Below are 21,984 nucleotides of genomic sequence, written 5' to 3'. Positions count from 1 at the left end.
AATTGTGAAATTATTTCAAAATTCTGAAGTTTTTGGTTGGCTCTTAATTGGTCTGAACCAGACCTGCAGTTTAGCTAAAACTTTCTCCTGTTTTCTTTTTTTTCCCCCCTGAATTATCTATATTTCATTAAAATTTGAGAATTTTTAAGCCATTCATAAACACAAAGCCTTCCATTACTCCACTCTGTAGTCAGCAAGCTATTATTAGACAACCACTAAGTTAAATATTTGAATTGCATGCTTTACAATAAATACAAAGATGTTAACCCTTAATTCTGCTCTAAACAAAGCAGCATTACCCATCGTAGGGTGACTATTCTAGTGTCAGTCTTGTTAGGAAATGGACAGTACCAGTTCATTTCTAGAGAGCCTGAGAGGAAAAAGGTACTAGATTAAAAGCTAATGTTATGTATGTTAGAGGAAGACTCTAGAAATGTAAAAGGAGAGTGAAAGAAATGCAGAGAGGCACTTACGTGAGTGAGGGATGCCTGCAGTTTTTCCATGGATGGAACACAGACAAAAAGAAAATACAGAGATAGACGCACAAAAAAAAAATAACATGTAGAAGAGGTGAGAAGGGGAGCTAGAGAACATGGAGCTGGAAAATCAAAATACCACCAGCTGCCTGAAATCCAACCCTAGGGAGTGGGATAGGTCACGCTGGACATGGGTTGTGAGGGCTGGCTTACTGCACAGGGCTGGGATTCCCACACAACACGGCGCGTTTACTGCCCCGTGTGCTCAGCAGTCCTGACGAGGCACAAAAATCACGACCATGCACAGCTCATAGCACCTCAAAGCATGCACAGGCACGGGCTAGGATATTGCTGGCTCTGAATTCGGGGGGTCCCGCACAGTGGTTTCCGAAGAGCTACAAAACAGGTACACCAGTATGGGTGCGATGGTGGGAAGAACGGGCTGCAGATATAAATGCAAGGAGAAGGGGAAAGAGCAGCCCCCGGGGCTGCGGGCAGTGGAATAGATACCAATACTTGGATGAGGCTGTGTACAAGGATAAGAGACCACCTCTCCCCTGCCTGTTTTTGTCACATCTCCCCTACCCACTCTGTGCTTTTGTTCCCTTCTTTCTCTCCTTCCTGCCTTGAATAACTCCCTCGCTTTTAATTCTTGCCTCTTTTGATCCTGGTTGAAACAGGAGGGAAAGCGTTGGTCCACAGCAGAGCATCCTGCCATTGGAGTGGAAGATTACCCAAGTAAAGTGGACAAGAGGCTGTGGAAATCACCTTACGTGCTGCAGGGGCATCTTAAGGCGGTGATTTGCAGAGAAACCCCCCTTCCACAGCTCATGGCCTGTGCTGAACCTCTTAATTTCTGATTTGCAAAAACCCTGCCTTGCAACGATGGCATTACACCCTCTATGACCGATGCCCTTCTCAGCTCACTGCTTTTCTTACTAAAACTCTCCACAGCGTAGCCCCTTCCCTTCGACAATACAGAGTTTATACTAGTAACGCAGGGCACTAACTAGCGCAAATAAAACAGTTCCTCTGCCTCCTACCTTCAAAGAAGATTTTTAATTAGTAATGAAATTCACTACGATCAAAAAGCACAACAAAAACAAAGGGTGCAGCAAGGTCTGCAAGAGAAGAAGGTGTCATCCATGCATGGCAGAGATTCCCTGGAAAGATGCAAGGAAAGAGAGCCAGAGAGGCAGAGGGAGGATACAGTTTTACTTACGAACTGGTTGTGTCTTGAAGTCGGATGGCAGGCTGATCTCACCCACGCCCTTGCCATTGACCGCAGACAGTCTCACAGAGTAGGTTGTTTCAGGTTTCAGGCCAGTGATAGTGATCATGCCCTCCACATTTGCTGTTGCAGAAACAAGGGAGGAAAAGCAAAGACAGGCTCAGGCTCTAGGTCACCAGTAAATGCCGTGTTTCTATCATATACTTGTGCCACCCACCCCACGTAACGGAGCTCTCTCCTGGGCCCAGCCTCACGCAAACAGTGCGGACCAAGAGAAAGGTCAGAGCTGCCAGCGGGGTGTCAGCCAGCTGCCGAGGGGTGCGCTGCCACAGCCTCTCTCGAGGGGATGCAGCGGAGTTCCTGGTCCACACCAGAGGGCATCAGCCCCTGGCCTGTGCCAAGGAGCTTCCTGAATAAAGCTCTTCAAGACCACTGTCGTGTGGGGGTCTGGCTGTAGTAGACGTACCACCCAGGACTGCTCATCTGCTGGGCTGCATGACTCAACTGAAAGCAAAGCCCTTAGCAGCGGCAAAACCCATCTCTCTCCTTTAACAATCTCTAAGGAGGTCAGACACTACGTAAGACATGGAAAGAAACGGCTGTGGGGTCATCATGACATGAAGACAGAAAGAAGCACTCGTTTTCCTGCACAGACACGGAAGGAGAAACGAGAAAAATAAACCTGGCTCTAGCTAAGACCACCTCACTCCAATGGGGACCTAGAATAATCATCCCGGTTCCAGCCAGGACTGGCGGTAGAAGATTCAGCTCTGAAATAGAACTCTGTTCTTCACAGTTCTCCTGAATCAAAATTTCTTTTGTTTACTGGACTTCAGGAGACATTTTAAGCAGTGTGTATTCCTACAGGTTGCTCTAACAAGACAGGGTGTAACGGCAGTTAGACTTGCTTCTGGAATAGGAGGATTTGTGTTCCAAGGGACAGAGAAGGGGACCTAAAGGGGCTGACAGACAAGGCTTGACGCTGCAGGACGCACGGCGCTGCCAGCCAGCCTCATTCCATACTGGGCACAGGGTTCTTCACCTTGTTCAGACAGGCTGGTGCGAGCAAGGGACACAGGGACGTACAGTGCTGCAACACGCACTCTACAGGCGGAGAAGGCTGGTGCCCTGTCACACACCGGGAGCTACCAGCGCAGCAGAGCCCTCATGTCCAGCTGGAAATTCACAGTGTCACTGCAAAGGCAACTTTTAAGAACTTGCCTGGAGCCTTAATATAGGAGCTGAAATTGCAAAGCTATGGAACGCTCCGCTCCGGCTTTGAGACACAGGTGGGGGTGGTAACGTCTTGTTTTGTCATCCTACCTTCCTCGGCATCATACAACCTCGAGTGCCATTCCCCCTCGCCCAGTGCCCTCCACTCCGCTTTGTACTTGAGGATGGGCACCCCGCCGGTAGCTTCAGGCTCATCGAACTCCACCTGGGCAGTACTGGAATAGGGCTCCACTCTGTCAATGGAAGGAGAGGACGGAGTATCTGGGGGAGGAAGGGGAAACAACCAGTGATACAGAAGACGGCGAGAAACAAGCTCCAGCGGTAAAGAAAACAGAAAACTGGGAATATCAAACACACCCTTGTCACGGCCTCACGAAGGAGAGGAGAATGGTCGGCCTGAGGCTCCCTCAGGAGGGGAAGACCGGTAGGAGGGCTTTTAAGAATGCTAATTAGGCAGTGCAGAGACCTTCACCTCGTCTCTCCTCTCAGAGGCTAGAGACTTATAGTACCTTCTTCAACCACAGCAGAGCAGTGAGAGCATCCCGGAGGCTGTTCTGTCCCTGCAGCCAGCAGCTTGACCATTCCTAAATCCGTCTCTCTGGCAGCCCCGAGAGGACACCCGAGGCCCTCCCAGCCTGTCAGGCAGTCAGACACCAGGTGCCTCTGGCTGGTACGGAGCGCTCTGCGGTCTCTAGTTTGTACACTATTAGGGGTATGTTGCTGATTTCGAGAAGCACGCGTGCACACATAGGCACGCATGCGATGGCCGTCAGAAATCAGAGGTCACAGCTCTGTTAAAAGTCTACTGGAAGCGCGGAGAAGAATGAGAGCCTTCAGAAACAAGGAAACAGAGATACAGAGGATCTTTTTATCTACAACCCATCCCAACGCAAAAATCGATGAACGGTCTCTTTGAAAGTAGACGCTGGCTCTCCTGCTGCCCCACCAACACAAACTAGAAAAGGTCGCTGTCACCTCAGCTCAAGGGTGGCACACGCATTTCCTGATCTCCCTGCCTGGGATGCTCACCTGCCTGCACAAGAATGAACTCTGAGGACTCCTGGCCAATGCGGTTCACAGCAGTGCAGTTATAGTTCCCAAAGTCATTTTCAGAGTCTGGTGTCACCTGTGGAAGGAATGAAGGCTCATGCTCGGATCAGAAATCCCTTTTCACTCTGCCAATGCACTCTGCATTTTGCTGGGGAGAGAAGCCGCCATAAAGCGCGCGTGCTAACCCTCCCCGGGCTGTCCGCAGAGGGGAGAACTGCGCTGGGCTGAAAGTCAAAGGCAAGGAGGGGGTGGCGCCTTCTATTACCTGATTTTCTTAGCGCTTACGTGCCAGAAACACCACACAACTTCTTGTCTACCAATAGGGTGCTCTGGCAAAAGGCTTAACGCCTTCAGCATCAGGACCATAAATGATTTGATAGCACTGAGCCCTCCTGGCTGCCTTCTCCCCTCCCTGCTTTTCCTCACCTCCAGATAGCTTGCTGATGGAGTGTTGTAGATCTTGATGTTGCTGTAGTTTGAGCTAGGAAGCAGCTGTCCATCCCGGAACCAGGAGATGACAGCACTGGGGTAAGCAAATACCTCACAGGTGATGTTCACTTGATTCCCCTCCCAGGTATAGACAGCCACAGGGCCCTGAAGCTTGGGGGCATCTGAAAGACAGACACATTTGTGAAGGCAATTTGAGCCAGAAAGTCTCCTGAAGTAGCCCAGTCAGCCTCACTTTAAGGATCCCTTGGCTGGGGTCCACGTTAATGGGGAGAAGGGAATCCAATATAGGAGACGGGAACTGTCTTCTCACGTAGGGGGACGGGGTGGTGTCTTTTGCTGAAGGACATAAGGAGGAAACCTGCTCAGTCCCAAAGGCTGCTCCTAACAGTGTGGGAGGAGGAGCAGACAGCATGCTCTGCATCTAGGGAAGTGCGTACCAGAAATTCTCCTGAGGAAGAACTCTGATGCGCCCAGCGAACGGGGCAGCGGTAGATTCATGGCCCGTAACCTTCCCAAGGTGCAACAGTATCCCAGCTGGAGACACCAGAGCAAACACTTGCATGGATGCACACAGCAATATCTCCAACAAAATTATTTCAGACTGAGCTGCTTCCCATGCCCTCTACCTAAACAACACACATCCCCGTAGCCGTAGGTGCCTCAGTCTCATCCTCATCCCAGCAAAAAGAAATCCAAACAGTTCCCACTCTAAACACATGAACACCCTCCCCGCCCCATCCTCCACTTCTTACACTGCACTTCAAGATACATGGCCTGGGAGTCCTGCCCGATGGTGTTGCTGGCTGTGCATACATATTCTCCGGCATCTGTGTACTGAATTTCTTTGAGAGTCAGGGACGACACCCGGGCATGGCTACGTACTATGATGCGCCCGTCCAGGGTCTGGCAGGAAAGGAAAAGAGAGTTAGAGGCTGAGCTCTGAGCCTGTGGTGCAGACTAAAGGGATGGGAACAAATGCAAGTCTACCTCACACCAACCCTCCAGTGCTCAGCGCTTCGGAAGCGATCACCTGAGGCCAGGTGAAATCACGGGCACAGAGAGGCATTTCCGAAAGCAACAAGAAGATTCCTTGTCACACAGTGCCAACCCACAGTTATTCAAAGCACTCAGGGAAAGGGGAAAAAAAATAAATGAAGGACCAAAGTATCAGAAGCTACTACATGTCTAGAGGACAGCTGGAGAGCATCAAGCTCCTTCCCAGAATGAGAACTGTAGGGATCCAGCTCTGGTTAACAATTTTTGCCAGCACGCTCTTGTAGAAAACCTCCCCGATGGCTACAGTGTTTCTGCTCAGAGAATTCAGGCCCCCCTCTCCTCCCTCTGATACCTGTTTTATTTCAATGTCCTTGAAACGGCATCAATAAGAACCGATCCAGACCTCAGAGCTGAGCCAGACAAAATGAAAGCTCAGAACTTTTCGTCTGAACTTTCACTGAAAAGAGCAAGATACAGTGAAGAGGGCAAGAAAACTGTGAGCCTTTCAGAGACAGCCCTGCTTCAAGGTCTTGTGACCTTCAGAAAATTCTAGAGCAATCTCCATTGGTTCTTTGCCAGCGTAGAGATTGCTCCCACATGCAAAAGAGCGTGGAGAGGTCAATGACAGAGACAAAGAATGTAAAATTCAGGCTACCATCTGCTCAAAGGGATTGCAGCCACCAGCAATCCCCTCCCCTGTAAGTATTTTTTTTCCCCTGTCCAATTTGTGACCAGAGCCCAAGTGCTCTCTTAATACACAAAGCACACCAGGGCACGGAGCCCTCCCTCGCCCTGGTGCCTGCGCAAGCTCTTGGTCCTTGTGCTTCAGCTTGGAAGCTTCAAAGCACCAAGTCTCTCACCTAGTTTCCAAAGTGGCACAAGCACAAGCAAATACGTTAGGTAACCTCATGGCTGTGCCTGCTGCTGCAGCCTGCCACCCTTCACGCAATTAAGGCTCCAAGAGCATTCATTTTCATGGGAAATACAGGACAAGTACTGAGATTATGAGTAAAACCGCTGAGGACATTGAACAGCCAAACGCACTGAGCTGTAGCACCAAGTACACCTCTGGTATCTCAAGCGGTCACATCCTCCAGGCCTGAAGCCCCTTTCTGTTCTGAGCTAGTGGTCTCAATCTCCAAGACTGATGACGTTTCTAACAAGTGAATGTGATGATGTCTGTTAGTTCTGAATATCAGTTCATTTGAGCTAGTCAAATTCCACATGCACGGCAACAGGATCTTTTTTCCACGCAAACAATTAAGGCTATTCTTCTCTCTTCTACTCTGCACGCAGGTCTGCTGCGATCCCTGACCACTGCCACAAGCTATGAACCCCGCTCCTCCTCCTGTGCTTGGTCCCTTGTGTTGCTGGGAAGGGTTCTTTATTTCATGTGCATGGGACGCTGTGTGCCTCGTTCCCCAGAACCACAGAAGGATCCCTTAAGAAGACATTAGTCCGCTGTGGTAACTTATACGATTAAATTCTGCTTTTATTTTTCTTCACTGGCTGACTGTACTGTTACCCTTTTGTCTGACCTGTGATTTACCTCCAAAACCCAGCTCACTTCTGAAACTACTGCAGTAGGATCTGCAAACGTCAAAAGACTCCAGACCTGCAAGGTTCCCAGCTGCTTGTAGCTCGTGAGTTGGGCGAATATTCTAAATACTCGTCTGTGACCCCGTCAGCAGGCAAAAGTATAAACACGGCAAAACAGCAGCACGTGATCATTACAGCAAAGGTAATTTTACATCCAGTGTCACATGCCTTTTACTCCCTTTGTCAAAATCTGATACAAACAAAAGAGTGCTAGGCAGTCATGGTAAAATCATAACCGACTCTGAAGATGAAGCTCTGTTTCTTAATGCAAAAGACACAAGTAAAGAAAAAGAAAGATCAGGGAAAAAAAACTCCAAGGAAGAGAAAAATGCCTGCTCAAAAAAGCACACTACTAGTTTTCTTTAGTCATATCTCAGACCATCAGATGCTAACTATCCCTAGCTATTAGAGACGTAAGATAGCTAGAAACTTGTGAGCCAGAGGTAGACAGTTGTAATCCCTTTTCTTAGCCTCTTTGATTTCAAGGATTTGGGATAAAAAACCCGCTTCATAGTAATGGGGAGACAACCTATGGGGCACAGGCAGCAACTCATGCTGTAGCAACCGCCACTCTACGGAAAAGGGTACGGTGGTTCTCTCCTTTGCCAATGACTACAACTTATCCCGAGGTACCTGCGGGTGTTCTCCAAGTCCTGACAATGCCGCGTGGCACACGGTCACTACGCACAAAGCTGCCCTAGATTTCAACACTTCAGTGCCGAAGGGGAAGAGGAGAGACAAGTAGGAAATGCATTTACCCCTCTTCCTCCACCTCCTGCACTTGTCAGTCCTTTCACAAACAAGTATCCATGACTTAATTTCACGCAGTTGTATCTCCTCCTCACCCGCTTCCCACACAGCGGACACCACTACAAAGAGCACCGGGAAACCCTGACCACAGCTACAAACGCCATGAAGGAGGATGACTGGTCTCTCCCAGCTCTGGGCTCACGCTGCACTAACCAGAACTCATCTACGCTCTTAATATTTGCCAGGTTCCACTAATTCCCAGTCACCAGAAAGGCATCGCCAGTTTGTGGTGTAGCAGTGGTGCAGTTTTGCTTGTAACTGTGTTGTTTAGCATCTATTGGTGATAATGTGGAGGGGGGGGGGGGGTGCTAGCATACGCTGCTAATACGACTTTCAACAATTCTCCAGTATATGCAGGACCTGAACAGTGAACTGGGACGTTACGGACCGTGCACAGTAAGCAGAGCTGACTGTGGTTTAGAGGAAGAAGCAGCCAGCTGTAACTGTGCCTCCAAAGCAAGGAAAGCAAGATTTAACACCCACATATGCTGCTGCGACTGCACTCGGCGACTTCCTTACTTTAGCTACCGCACGAGCAGCAGTGAAACACGTACTGCCAGGCGCTCCCGCAGCGTCCCCAGAACTGAACACGCTGCTGGAAGACCCCATGGTGGCTGTTTTAAAGATTTGTCTACACAGGCTGCAACAACAAGCTTCAACAACATTCTCACAGAACCCCCACCTGGATATTTTAAGACACAGACGCAGCAAGAAATGTAGAGACAGCAAGCTTAATAGTATTAGCGTTCATATTAATGAAAAGCTTGAGACAGAGAGCACAGTGAAAACACTGCGGGGGGTGGGGTGGGGTGTGCACAGACAGACGGAGACAACTATAACGGGAATTAACATGAGGCCTGAAGAGATGCAACTACTCAAATTCCAAATTCTTCAATGCAAACTGGTCTGAATATCCGATGCCTTCACTTGCCACAATTCATCTATCCCAACAGATTAGGCTGAAGGAAGAAGGGGCAGCACCTTCTCGGCCCCATATGACACCAAGGTGGATGGTGCTTAAGTTAAGAGGTTCACTTAGTTTAGGCCACACTAGCCTCTGCTTTAAGACAGCTTACAAATAAAAAAAAAAATACAGGATACCCAAAGCCTCCACAAAGCTGATCCCAAAGGTAGAAATATGAGTCACCCAGCTCTGGTAGCTAATTTTGTTGTCTGCCTGACCCCTATTATTTGCTTGGAAACATACTTTCCGGTCCATTTTGAAGCAAGAACACTACAAAATCAGGTGTGCATAAAGCTAAGTTGTTATTATTACTTTTTAAATACAACATTGAATGTGAAATAAAACAGCAACAAAACATACTCGCACCAAACTGAGTTACTGCATTATCCCACACGCCCTCACCGACCCTTGCAAATCAAAGGCAAATAATAATCTAGCAATTTGGAGTGTTTTCTGGAGAAATTTAAGTTGCGAAAGATTTATCTGCATTGATTGTGAAATGGAACATGATGCAGTTGTCCTTTAAGAGAAGGTCAAACTTAAGGAGTACCATGAGCAAACAGATGAGTTGGCTGGAGCAGAAGAGGCTATCTTTGGAAAAAAAATACTTTTTCAGAATACATGCTGTTGCTGATTCTTAGAACTCTAGAAGAAGATATGATTTAAACTGGTAGCACAGAAGAAAACAGTGAAAGCAGTATTTGTTAGATTTTTCCACTTGCTTTTATTTTTAATTCTTTTTTTTTTTTTAAGGCGACAACCAGAGTTACTCACTCCCAACACAACTAGTTTGCTCATCCAAAAACGCATTACTACATGCCAAGCAACTTCTAACTCTATAAGCTGTTTCTTTTATGTATTGGTACTTAATTTGTTCGTATTATTAATACTGGTTTAGTTGGTGTGGTTACTGGACTAGAGATTTGTTAATCTCTAATGCTTTAAAAAACCAAAACCAAGAAACTAAGAAGTTTGCTAAAGGTCTGGTAATCTTATACCTCTTGTTTCTCGGGCCGGGTCCATGAAGCCTGGAGAGAACAGATATAGAACACAACAACAACAGAAAAAAAAGCAATAAAAGTTTATCAAAGGTTGCTTTTACGTATCATAGTGTATGCACCACATTGCGTTCTATGCACATGCAGGCTCCAAGTTGTATCTCTCATGTGTGTGGGGTGATCACAGTTTCCATTTCCCAATATAACCTCAATTTAGATTTGCATTCAAAATTTCATATCCTAGAAATCGGTCTTAAAGTGATTAAACGAAAGCTAATGATAACTGAAGACTGCCTCTGTTTTTACATATCGAGTGACTATTTCCCTTGCCACATCTCACCATTTCTAGAAACCTGTTCCCAGCGTACTGGGGAAGTGATTCCCATGATGTAGGTCACTACATTGCAAAGATAAGTTACGGAACTGGTTTTCTGACACTGGTTTGTTAGCCACCCACACACACTGATTAACATTAAGGCTCATGTCGTTAATGTGATCATGCATTTGTACACGTTTTCACATGCATACTGTGCCAGGAGTAGGGGACCTTGAGCTGCACGCATGGAAACAGTACGTCCACCCGGGACGGGAGACGGCAGGGCAGAACCTTGTACTGCCAGTTGCTGATGTCCAGCTCATTACTGAGGGATGTGGGCACCCTTAGTGGGCTTGGGACAACCGAACAACAGGCATCAGTGAAACATGCACAAACCTCACCAATAAACATACGCTTCCCACTCAGGGAAAGCCACCAACAGTGTGGACCATATTCACTGTGGATCAGAAAGACCAAAGCTGCCGGGTTCCGTTTCCCCTCTACGATTTATCTTTCAAATATTTTTCTTCTGGTCTCTATTTCAACTGGATCCGTTTCAGTTCAGGAGTCAAAAATCACCTGCTAATATCACAGCCATGATGGCAGTATTGAACGTGAGGCACAAGCACTGCTGACGTGTGGATGTAACAGCGTACACGAGAGCGACATTACAGAAATGGAGATGAAAGCTTAGGAAGTGAGAATAAAAAAAGCACAGTATTGCTTCCACAGTGCTTCTAGCGAACACTGTGAGACTGAAGTATTAACATATGGTACAGACAGCCTCATTTTAAAACATCCTTGATAAAAGCGAGTTATTTGCTTGTAACTAGAGGTCTGAGGTGATGCTACCTGAAAAGAAGCTCACCGACACCTGCACGGGCTAGGATACCCCCATCGTCTGATCCTTTCTGTGCATATGTATCCTGCTTTGCACAAGTTCACTGGAAGCCGAAGAGGCAGCTGTGAGAATTCTGCACAAGCCCTTTCTGATGTACCATTCCCTGTACCTGAACCAGGTTAGCCAGGGAACTGCCTCGCTTATACCCATGCCAGTCCCCTTCCAATACTGTACGCTGTCTCTGTGGTGTCAGCACAGAGGGATTCAAAAAAACCCAACACACCAAGAACCAAATCAGAAAAACCTTACACAAACAAAACCCCTCCGAAAAAACCCTACCAAAACCAACCAAACAAAAAAAGATGTCTTTTTATCCTTTGATAAAAAGTACCTGTCAACCTAAAGGAAGCCGAAGGAGGAGAAAAGCCTGTCCCCACGCTCCTAGAGTTCGCTGTTTCTTTGTAATTGTGTTCACGGGTGTGGGGAATAAAAAAAAAGGCAGAACCATATTCTCCATCCTGGAGAGTTTCATACTAACTCTCCTTCATCACAACAACAAAGAGACACAAACTCAAGTCAGCACCGTGCAGGGAACTGCCTCATGCATGCTGGTGTCTTCCCTTTGGAAGCAAGCTGTTAAATGGGAACATCTTCAGTTGCAAGAGAGTTCCTGGGAACTGCCAAGGTAGTTTACTCCCTGGATCACTGAATCCAAAGATATTCCCATGTACCTCTCATAAGATACAAAGTACAACACAGATTTAAGACAGGGCATTGTATTCAGGGTATATAGTCCACTTAAAAGAAGAAAACATCAGGAAATTAAACCTAAGTTAAATTTGGAAACATTAGATCTGCTGCAGCACATCTTTGCTGAAGGTATTACAATGCTCATTTGCATTAGCAGAATATTTGGCTCTTCTCTATTTTGTATTTCACCTTCTTTTTTTTTTCCTTTTTTTTTTTTTTTTTTTAATTATTTCACTGCTAAATTTGACCTAGTGTGAGCTGTGCAAGCGAACGAGTTCCTCTCATCTTCTGGCTATTCCACCCTAGCACGCTGTTGCAACACTGGCAACCCGACGCTTCTGTCCTAGCAAAGAGGCACTCCTTACCTTGCTGGAATTCAATCGTGTTGTTTTCATCTAAAGATTTCTAAACTTGAAACAACTTCTCTATTTGCTTCAGCTGCCAACACCACAGAGTCGATAGAGGCTACTGGTCAGTAACAGTAACCCAGAAAATAAGTGGAAGGATGCACTGGATGGTTTTCAGTGCAGCCTAATGCAGCGGTGTAATTCACCTGTCAGAGGGGTGACCGAAAAGTCACCTCTTAAAGGACACCAGTCACCTGCTAAGGGGGGCCCTCGAACTCTGATCCATTCAGAAGTCATACTTCCATATTTTCCTAGTTTAGGAACAGGGAACCTTGTGGGACAGCACTGGTGGACAAGGCCACTTCACAAGTTAAACTGTAGTTAGGATAAAGGAGGAAGAATACCAGAGATGATCTCTTCCTCCGTTCTTTGATTCCTTTATTCTGGTCAGAAAATGTCCACTTTATTTCTGACTTGCCGTAGGGAAAACGGTTAACGTGACGCAGGTCTTGACAGCCAGCATGGGAGGCCGGGCAGCAGCACCCAGTGAGACCTGACACAGACACACCTGCAGGCAGCCCTGGCAAGGTGACAAACACCTGCCTAACCGCATCCCCGCTGCTGCTCCCCTTCCTCGCACGCTGAGCTATCCTGCTGGGCAAGAAACCCGGGACTGCCTCCGCAACCGCTTCCTCCAAGCGCGTGTGAGAGCCGTTAGCAACTGCCTCCTCCAAGTCTGACGGGAAACACGCTCACCCCTGCACTACAACTGTAAAAAACCTGTATTGACCAACACACAACAGGTGGAAACTGTGTTTACTGATTCAGTTAGATTCTATGGGAGCAACAGAAGAACCGTCTCTTAAAAGGGCATGAATCATACTGAAGGTGGTGAGCAATATGGCATGCTGGCTGCATCAGCCTTACATCTGGCATCATTCAAAGAGCAAGCATTCCTCCTCCCTACAACGGCACCGCAGTAAATACTTGCGGAAAGACAAAGCCAAACCATTTCAAATCGTCATGCTGATGACTCTCCAGATGCCTTAGTTCTTGGTATGTTCTGCAGTAGCAATGGACAGGAATCTCAGACTGATGGGGCAAAAGTTCCTCCTTAAGTAGCATGTTCCTACACTCACAACAGAAGTAAACCAAATATAAGCAATCTTTTAAAATACGTATTTTTCATTTTACATGCGCTCTCTGCAAGGCAGAAGAATGCAAGCTGCCAGCTTACTAGTAAGATGAAGCTTCTACCATGCCAGGATCTGGAGGTCTGGTCTGCTCAGCGGTGTTGGCATACAGCTGTTAACCACCTGATGTTGCTCGAGCACAGTCACAAGCACTTACCTTCGCAGACCATCCCCAAAGCAAAAGATCGTTTGACCAAGGGGCGCCACGTTATGTGGGCATAGCCAGAGAGAGGAGGATCTTTTGCTGCGCATGCTGGGGTATCAGCAGGTAGGAGCGCGTGGGAATGCTGAAACAGTTGTGACATTGTCGGCTGAGGCTTCTGGGCTATAGCGCTGCCTGCCCCTTGTTCACACCTCAGACTACCTCTGCTCGTGGGCAAAGACTGAGCGGGGAAAAAACCTTTAAGCCAAAGAGGGGTTTTTTTGTTTGTTTAATTGTGGGTTTGAGTAGGTTTTTCTGAAGTACCAGATGTTCACAGGAGTTAAGACACCTCTAGACCTTTTGTAATCATACTTCAGTCCAGATTTTTAAAGTAAACAACATATAGCAAGACAAATGCCTCCAAGTACCTAAAACTTATTCAAAAGTAGGGCTTGATAATTTAAAAATAGTATTGTTTGTCCCACATCAAAGAGCATCCATTTCCCTGTGCTACCCTGAGACAGCAAGTGGATAGTAAACTGAATACACGCATTTGGTGATACAAGTAGTAGAATGTTTATGAGAGCTATTTTGCCCTGAGGATTTACTGGACTTCTGTACCATTCACCTAACCTTGCAGCACAAGATAGGGAATGGGAGAAAGTAAAAAAAAAAACAACACACACACACACACAAATAAATCCTGCCTAGAAAGTGCATGGTACATGATAAAAAAATCTTTGCCCTGAAGGTTTGAACTGGTACATGAGACATATGGTAGTACCTCAAACCTTTAACTTCCCCCTCATCTACAGAAGAAACTACTAGAGTATTAACATTTTGCTGAATGTTGATCATCAGCTTAACAGCATCAAGCAGGATATATGAATGTCTCAAAAATGGTTAGCAGTTTTGCCACTGAGATCTTGTTAGTTTAACTGGGCTGGACAGATGGGACTCTCGGCAAACAGGCTCTCCTACCAACTTCTACTTGATTTAGTGTAATTTCAAATTTTATATTCTTCTCCCTGTCAAAGCTCTTTTCCATGGCTGCAATCCAAACTCCAGTGCTAGAAGCAGTAGAGCACTTGGAGGATGGTAGGAGGAACTAAGACGGAGACAAAACCATCAATAACCTCACCCTGTCACGCTGCAGCGAGAGCCCAAGCCAACGACTTTTGAAGGCAATGGAGATCTCCCTCTAAACGCTACAGGGACTTACACTAGCCCTCAAATCCAAAAGGTGTTAAGAAAGAATTAAGGCTGAAAAACTCTGGCACCCCGACTAGTAAGTTACACATGAACGACACGGTGAAGAGCTGACATTACAGAAGCAATTAAAAATGTTCATTTAGGGGGCCACAGTGCAGAATGGCAGCTGTGTGGATGGCTGGCAGTGGCTACCTCTGTGGCTTTAAGACCTTCACAGTTTATCAGCTTCACATTGAGTCAGAACCCCCAGTAGGTCCCAGTTAGCTGAGCCTTGACCACCCTGTTATTAGAAGATTATTAATAAGCAACAACTCCTTACTCCAACTTTTGTTGTTCCAACTTCTTTGGCTCTAACCTATGCCTCCTGATCATCCCATGCAACTATTATGAAATATCTACAGAATTACAGCACATCCTAATCTAATCTAGTAAATGGGAATTGTGGCAAAGAAATAAGGAAACAACAGCGTTCTTTTTTAAAAAGAAAAACTGCTAATTATTTTTGCCTTTTAAGAAGAAAATGGTATTGACATGATCAACAAAACAGGTGAACACAAAGGCAGCCAGGCTTTTGTGCTTCTGATACATGCAGTGTTAGAATACAATACAGAAGGGCAAGAAGGAATTAACAGGCTCATTTTGGTCCACTGCATCTTTGAAAGATAGTAGCCCACACCTCTCCACCTGCCACCCTCCAGGTCATTTCATCATCTTGATGACAGCACGGACAACACTGGAATCGGTGCTCATTCCCACCTCTCGGCTTAGAAACAGGCGAGACAAACCCTTTCACAAGCTTCCTGCAACTGCAGGTCCCTTTGGACACTCCTCTGAGAAGCGTCGAGGGCCTGCTGCTTTTCAAGTTAATCCAACTCAGAGCGATACCAGCAGGAATTAAAAAGCATATCCTCAGCTGTTATAAACTGAGATGGCTCCTGGACACGAGGACACCTACGGCATTACTTCAGCTGCGGCTCTGACCCTTTAGCAGACAGTCTGTGCAGGACCACACGTGCTCGCACTACGGAGAGGGGGATCACCGTGATTTCCATGTGCAGCTGCGTGCGGCTGTCATGCATTCTGGATCAGCAGAGGCAGGCAGGTACAAGCTGCACTGATCCCAGCAAATTGAGACCACAGTTTTGGGGAGGGTTATACCTTCTCTTCATTGCTGATGTTCCGGGTGGAAGTTCTCCAAGTGATGGAAGGGATTGGGTCCCCAGAAGCCTCACAGGTCAGCGTTATCTGATCCTCCAGCTCCATGGCTGTTTTATTCTCCACATAGGTGATTTTGGGTTTTGCTGAAAAGAAAAAGCAACCTTCATTGAGTTGATGCTCAAAATGAAGCTTGCCTGTCAACAGCAACATTTGAAACAAGCAGCACTGGGAAGAAACCGGCACAACTTTACTGCCAAATGGGGAAGGGAGCAGTGACATTTGAGAAGAGGGTACCTCCTTGCAGAACTAGAAAATCTCTTCTACATGTGATTAGAGCTGAGGCTCGTCAGAGGACTAGAATATGTCTGCAGTAGAACCCATTTACCAGTGTACAAATGATCAGTCCCTGGGATTATGAGCTAAGTCTTCCACCTCGCTGTCTACTTTCTCTGCCCCAAATTAGCCTTTTGATAAGCAGCTTTGCCAAGTGGTTGCAGAGGGATGGGACAGAATTATATTCCTTAACACTTCCAGATTCACAGAAGGTAGGAAAGCTGCCGATTGACTCCCGCAGGCCTGAGGTCATTCATACAGCGGTGGGGTGGAGTTCACCTCCCCATCCAGGTTATAGAAAGTCCCACTGAAGTGCTAAAGCCCTCCTTAATAGCAGCTTTGGTTGGATTAGGATCCAGCCCTCTGGGCCTGGAAGATATTTCAAATAGCGTGTGAATCCTACAGCACCGCCTGCACAGGACTGAATTTCTTCTGTCAGAGAAGCAGCAGAACGGAGTTGGCATCTGTTTCAGGCACACACGCAGATGTGTTGTCTAGCGTGATGGCAGAGGAGCACAGCATTACTTGGGAACAAAGCACCTCTGGATAAGCCACATCAGGAGTTAACTGGGGTAAGTAGGTTACTTCCAGCTTGAAATAGTGAGCTACCAATAGCCAGCTGGATTGGAAAGGGGGGATGGGAAAAGCATGTTTACCAAAGACTTTGAGATGAATGGTGGCATCCTGCTCGCCAGCCTTGTTCTCAGCAATGCAGACGTATTCTGCTTCGTCACTCTTATCCACCTTCTTGATGATGAGCTCAGACCCATCGTAGTTAAAACTGTATTTCTCTTCATCATCGACCTCTTCTATGGGCTCTCCATCCCTGCAGGGCACAAAGCACACTGGCTGTGCTGGGGAGCAGAAGCAATCAGAGGCTATTTGTTAATTCTAGAACGGCGTGACTACACTGACACTCCTCAGGTTGAGGGGGACCACCACCTTTTCCTTCTCCTATGGGCCACAAATCTTTTTTTTATTATTTTTCATTTTTGATCTATTCCTAATTCCTCCTGCTTCAGGGCTCCTGGCAGCTAAACCTTTCACCTCCTGACACACATTGTAGCCTACACATCATAGCACAGAGAAGCTGCGGATGCTCCATCCCTGGAAGTGTTCAAGGACAGGCTGGATGGAGCTTTGAGCAACCTGATCTAGCGGAAGGTGTCCCTGCCCATGACAGGGGGGTGGAATCTTTGAAGTCCCTTGAAGGCCCCTTCCAACCCAAACCATTCTATGGTTCTATATGCAGGAGCTATAAATACCACTGAAGGTGACTTCTGTCCTTGCATATCAAGGCAGTATTCCAAGTTGTCGTCAGCTTTTTCAACATTACAGCTTGTCCTTGTAACATTCACCAAAGGCTAGGCGATTTCCAGAAGAGCATACCTCAAGTCTGTATCACTGCCTGACAGTGAAATTTAAACCCGATGGAATGAAGAGGAAGACTTTAGATGTGGATCTTCTGGCATGACAAATGCAAGTTACAGCATCCACTTTTGCCTAAGTTTCCCCACCAGTGCAGATGACGATAAACTGACCACGGGACAGCACGAAGCTTCACCTCTATTTGCAGCTTGACAAAGGATGCAATGGGTCAGTAAAAAAAAATGCTATTTTTACTGTTATTCTTGGTTTTTCCAGGAAGCGGTACTGGTTTTGGCTAGGATAGAGTTAATTTTCTTCACAATAGCTCATATGGTGCTATGCTTTGGGTCTGTGACCAAAACAGCATTGATAACACAAGGATGTTTTAGCTCTTGCTGAACAGTATACACACAATGGGCTTTGTCTCTCACCCTGCCCTGCCTGCGAGGGGATACAGCGGGGACAGCTGACCTGGCTAAACACCTGCCTGCTGATGGGAAGTAGGAAATTTATTCCTTATTTTGTTTTGCTTGCATGCACAGCTCTTCAAAAAATTTATTCTAAACTGTCTTCACTGCAACCAGTGAGTTTTTGGATTTTACCCTTCTGATTCTCTTCCCTATCCCACTTGAGGGACATGTAGCGAGTGGCTGTGTGGTACTTCGCTGCCTACTGGGGTTAACCCACAACAGAAGCGAACTGCAATTCCATTATGAGGCCAATCTTTCTCCTGTGAGAAAAATGAATTAATCTTACTCCAGTTAAAACGCTGCTTTCCCTCCAGCCTGGTTTTCCAGGCCTTGGTGAAAACATCCATGCTCACACGCAATCAGGACATTGCACACAGCATCTTACTTTGTCCACGTCATGGTTGGCTCAGGAAAGCCATCAGCATCACACGCTAAGGTGACAGACTGGCTGAGGTTGGCGGTGGCATTCATAGTGCTCTGTCTGGCGCGCACAGAAGGAGGTACTAGAAGAGAAGGAATCCACATTCAAGTTAGAAAGGAGGGAAGATGTGAGTGAGAGCGAGCCCTGAAAGGCTCACTGTAAATCTCTGCAATACACACAGGTGTCACGAGTAATTCAAACCCTTCTGTCATCACCCGCAGGTTTCCACCAGCAGGTTTGATGTATGAGCTCTCCAAAGCAATCGGCTCAGGGAAGGCAGGGCAGGGGGTGGGGAGACGCAGAAAATCAGTATTGTGGACAAAACCACTTGCAAGTCCCAACGAGATCAATACCTCACTCGAAGTCATGAGACACTTAAGGTTTCTCTTGACATGAGACTCTCCTATAAACATCTGATAAACACTCAGTCAATTTCATGGACATTTTTATTTGACACAGCAGAGAAAAATTAGCAAGCTGATGGTGGATTGTGAGTGTGAATCTAAAGAAACATTTCCATCAGCAGCCTGGAGTGCAGGTGCTACATACCCTGCCCCTGTACTAGCCTCAGCCTAAGCTGCTCACCGTTGACGATGACCTGAATGTCTTTGAAGTTGATCTCTCCACGAGCCAGGATCCGGCCCTCGCAGCGGTATATCCCTTCATCCGTTTTTTTGATTCCCCGAATCTGCAGGTAGTTGTTGGACAGGACTATAAATCGAACTAGAAAAAAAAAACAAAAGGAAGGTTCATCAAAGGATCCTCAGGAAAGCTCACTGCAGGTAACAGGTTCTTCTCCACTCCTCGTCCCTTCTGGGTTGAGACAAGGCTTAGCGCAACAAAATTTCCCTTTCCATCATTTAATGGAGACGCTGCTGTAACTGGATCCGACACGGCCAAGAAAAAAGCCTGATGTGGCTTAGCAGGCAAACTGCTCGGGTGCTTTATACTGCAAGTACACACCGAGAGATAAACCAAAAAATATACACACACAAACAGGTTTATATTTAATTACTATCAGACAAGAAGCAAACTGAAACTTGCCCCTCTTGCCCAAGGGTGGCAGAGTTTGAGTCTTACTACGGTTGCCTTGTGCCTGCAACAAGCAGATGTGGGAAACCCAGCTGAGGCACCAATGCTCCGCTGGAGTCAGGGGTCTGGAGCCCCCTCTGCCAGTAAAAAGCCCCTCTGGGCATGACAGCTGGAGTATTTTCAAAGAAAAGGAAAGATCCTTGCAAGGAGCTTTTAACCCCTTTTCCTTAGGAAGACTGGAGAGTGTCACAACGTGCAGCTTTTCCCTCTGATGGCATTTCTTTCATCTGAAAAGTTTTTCTAGCATTCCTTGGCTTATTACAGCGTCAAAGCCCGATGGGCATTTCTGTGGGAACGTTATTGCTCTGCCGTTGCCAAACCACAGCACCTTGAGTAACTAAACTCACATCCTAAGATCTGGTGTTGGGTACAAATTGCTTCTCTCTACCCTTGTGACCACCACCGTTTTGTTCTCCTGAACATCTTGGATGAGCATAATTTGAGCCCTGGTGGGAGATGGACATTTGACCCCCCTCGAATGGACAAGCACCAAGACACCTCCTGTGCCTTACCATCTTTTTTTAGGATAACATCCCTGCCTTTGTGTTTCCAGATGATGGTAGGAGGCAGTGAGCTGACCACATCACACACAATCACAGCATCATCCCCTTCCTTGAATTCCTGCGGAGTAGGAGCATTCTTGAACATCAGCTTTTCTGAAAATAATGGAAGGAGAAAGTCACTGCAGCTTTCTCGGCTGTGCTCCCCAGCTGAGGAAAGCAAAGCAACCCCAGAGGAGACGTTCTCTAGGGTTCTTCTTGTTCCCGAGGGGAGGATAAGGGTGTGCATGATGCCACGCACTGCACCGCACCGCAGCAAGCCCGTTTTCCAGCCCTGCCTCCCAGGCTTATCAGTGGGCCGACTCAATACTCTACCCAGCCCACCAGTTTGTCCACACCGCACAGAGAAGATGTGAACTTGGAACTGCTCAGCTGCCCGGCAGGAAGGGGAGGAAGCCGCTATCACGGCTCCGCTGGGCAACACGCTGATGGCTGCTTATAACCCTTCTGAATGCGTGATCCTCTTGGTTGAACGCTAGCCTTATCTCACAGCACATCTGTCATCCGCAAACGCTGAGCTCTCTGCTGACTCCTCCCAGATATACAATGTGCTGGAATCTTCTCCTTCTACCCCTTGCTCTCCTGTCTTTCAGAAGAATGTAAGCAGCAGACATGCTGGTAATGCCCCGACAGGCCAAGGTCCGCTCCCACGTACCCCTCAAAACCAAGCAAGGAGAAGGCTGCATCTTCTCAACATCCCCTTTCTTTTCACCCTCCTTCTTCCCCTTTAAAAATAGCCTTTTCTAGGAAGGTGAAACGGTTGCCTCCCTAATCGTGTCTCATGTGTATGTGCAAAGCAGACCAGAAAAATAGCCTCGGAGACGCTCTCTTACGGAAAATTTTCACATTGACGGTGGCCTCGGAGTCTCCCTCCTCCACGCTACTGACAACACATTTATAGATGCCAGCATCATCGATGTTGGCGTTGTAGATGGTGAGGGTGGAGGAGAAGTCATCGTTTCGCACCACTGAGATGCGCTGCTGGTTCGGCGTCAGCTTCTCACCATTAGGAGAAAACCAGGAAATGTCTTTGTATTTGGCCTCCCCTGCCACTAGGGACAACAAAAGAAAAGAGCAAATTGAAATGAGTTCTCAACACATCTGCAACGAGGGAATTAAATACAACCAGCAGCACTATGCGGAAGACTGACCCAGGGGAAGGGCTTCTGTACCTGAGAAGCAAGCAAAGAAAACTCTCTCTCACAGCACTGTGAATGGTCAGCTGCTGTCCTGCAAAAATGGTATTAGGGTGGTTTTATAATCTAAAGGGGGACACGCATCTTAGCGCAGACCGGCCTTCTGTGCATTCTGAGGTCCCATGTCCCAGTCCCTCCGCTATGCAGATCAGCCCCAGAAATGTCTTCCTGCTTCAGTTCCATCATGTTTTCAATAAATACCTGTATCTGCAGGCTGGGCTACTGTGCATACCAAAACGGTGACACTGCTGTAGAGCAGTTCTGGCGCTGATCAGCTTAAACCTCCTGCTGCATCCAGCGTTAATCAGAAGTGTTATTAAGTGGTTCCACCCTGTCGCTTGCAGCTCCCATCTCTGCATTCCTCAGTGTGGCTTTGTTATTTGGGACAAATACCTATTATTGGAGGGGCTTTAATTGATCCCACGGTTTTCCAATTACAAATATCATCACAGCAGCACTTGCTCAGAGTATACTTTCATTATTAAAGCACTAGCATTAACAAGTTATTCTGCAGTTAAGCACTCCTGGATCAGATGACCTCATTACTTGTCCCAGTCAATATGGTCCTGAGGAAGTATGGTCCTTGCATGGCATTTTGCTCCCAGAGCTCACCATAGCGCCTATTTGCAACCTGTCACGCTTCAGAACACTATCGTGTCAGTGCTCCAACATACTGAGTCCTCCCATTAGGAACCAGGCCAGCTGCTTTCAGGAGAAGCTCTGAAGAAGACATGGGGATGCTGATTTGGAAAATGCCGTAAAATTGTAGGACCTGCTT

General features: G+C 47.0%; 1 protein-coding gene across 8 annotated transcripts in view; it reads right to left on the bottom strand.

The window, feature by feature from the left end:
• The window catches only part of NCAM1 (neural cell adhesion molecule 1), a 143,361-nt gene that overhangs the window by 40,571 nt on the left and 80,806 nt on the right, over positions 1-21,984 (bottom strand). For 3 of the 8 annotated variants that reach the window (XM_037409809.1, XM_037409811.1, XM_037409812.1), the window contains exons 3-15: positions 20,844-21,062; positions 19,963-20,106; positions 18,944-19,081; positions 18,323-18,440; positions 16,756-16,925; positions 15,767-15,909; positions 9,808-9,837; positions 5,193-5,343; positions 4,417-4,601; positions 3,970-4,066; positions 3,031-3,201; positions 1,699-1,830; positions 474-488 (exon numbers count right to left, since the gene is read on the bottom strand). In XM_037409809.1, coding sequence (XP_037265706.1) covers positions 474-488; positions 1,699-1,830; positions 3,031-3,201; positions 3,970-4,066; positions 4,417-4,601; positions 5,193-5,343; positions 9,808-9,837; positions 15,767-15,909; positions 16,756-16,925; positions 18,323-18,440; positions 18,944-19,081; positions 19,963-20,106; positions 20,844-21,062 — 1,713 coding nt within the window. The remainder of the gene's footprint in view (positions 1-473; positions 489-1,698; positions 1,831-3,030; positions 3,202-3,969; positions 4,067-4,416; positions 4,602-5,192; positions 5,344-9,807; positions 9,838-15,766; positions 15,910-16,755; positions 16,926-18,322; positions 18,441-18,943; positions 19,082-19,962; positions 20,107-20,843; positions 21,063-21,984) is intronic. The other 5 variants (XM_037409810.1, XM_037409816.1, XM_037409813.1 and 2 more) reach the window with 2 other exon arrangements.

The sequence above is a fragment of the Falco rusticolus genome, chromosome 16, assembly GCF_015220075.1.
Source record: "Falco rusticolus isolate bFalRus1 chromosome 16, bFalRus1.pri, whole genome shotgun sequence".
Lineage (NCBI taxonomy): Eukaryota > Metazoa > Chordata > Aves > Falconiformes > Falconidae > Falco > Falco rusticolus.
Note: the sequence above shows the minus strand (reverse complement) of the source record. Positions and strands in the feature narration are given on the sequence as shown.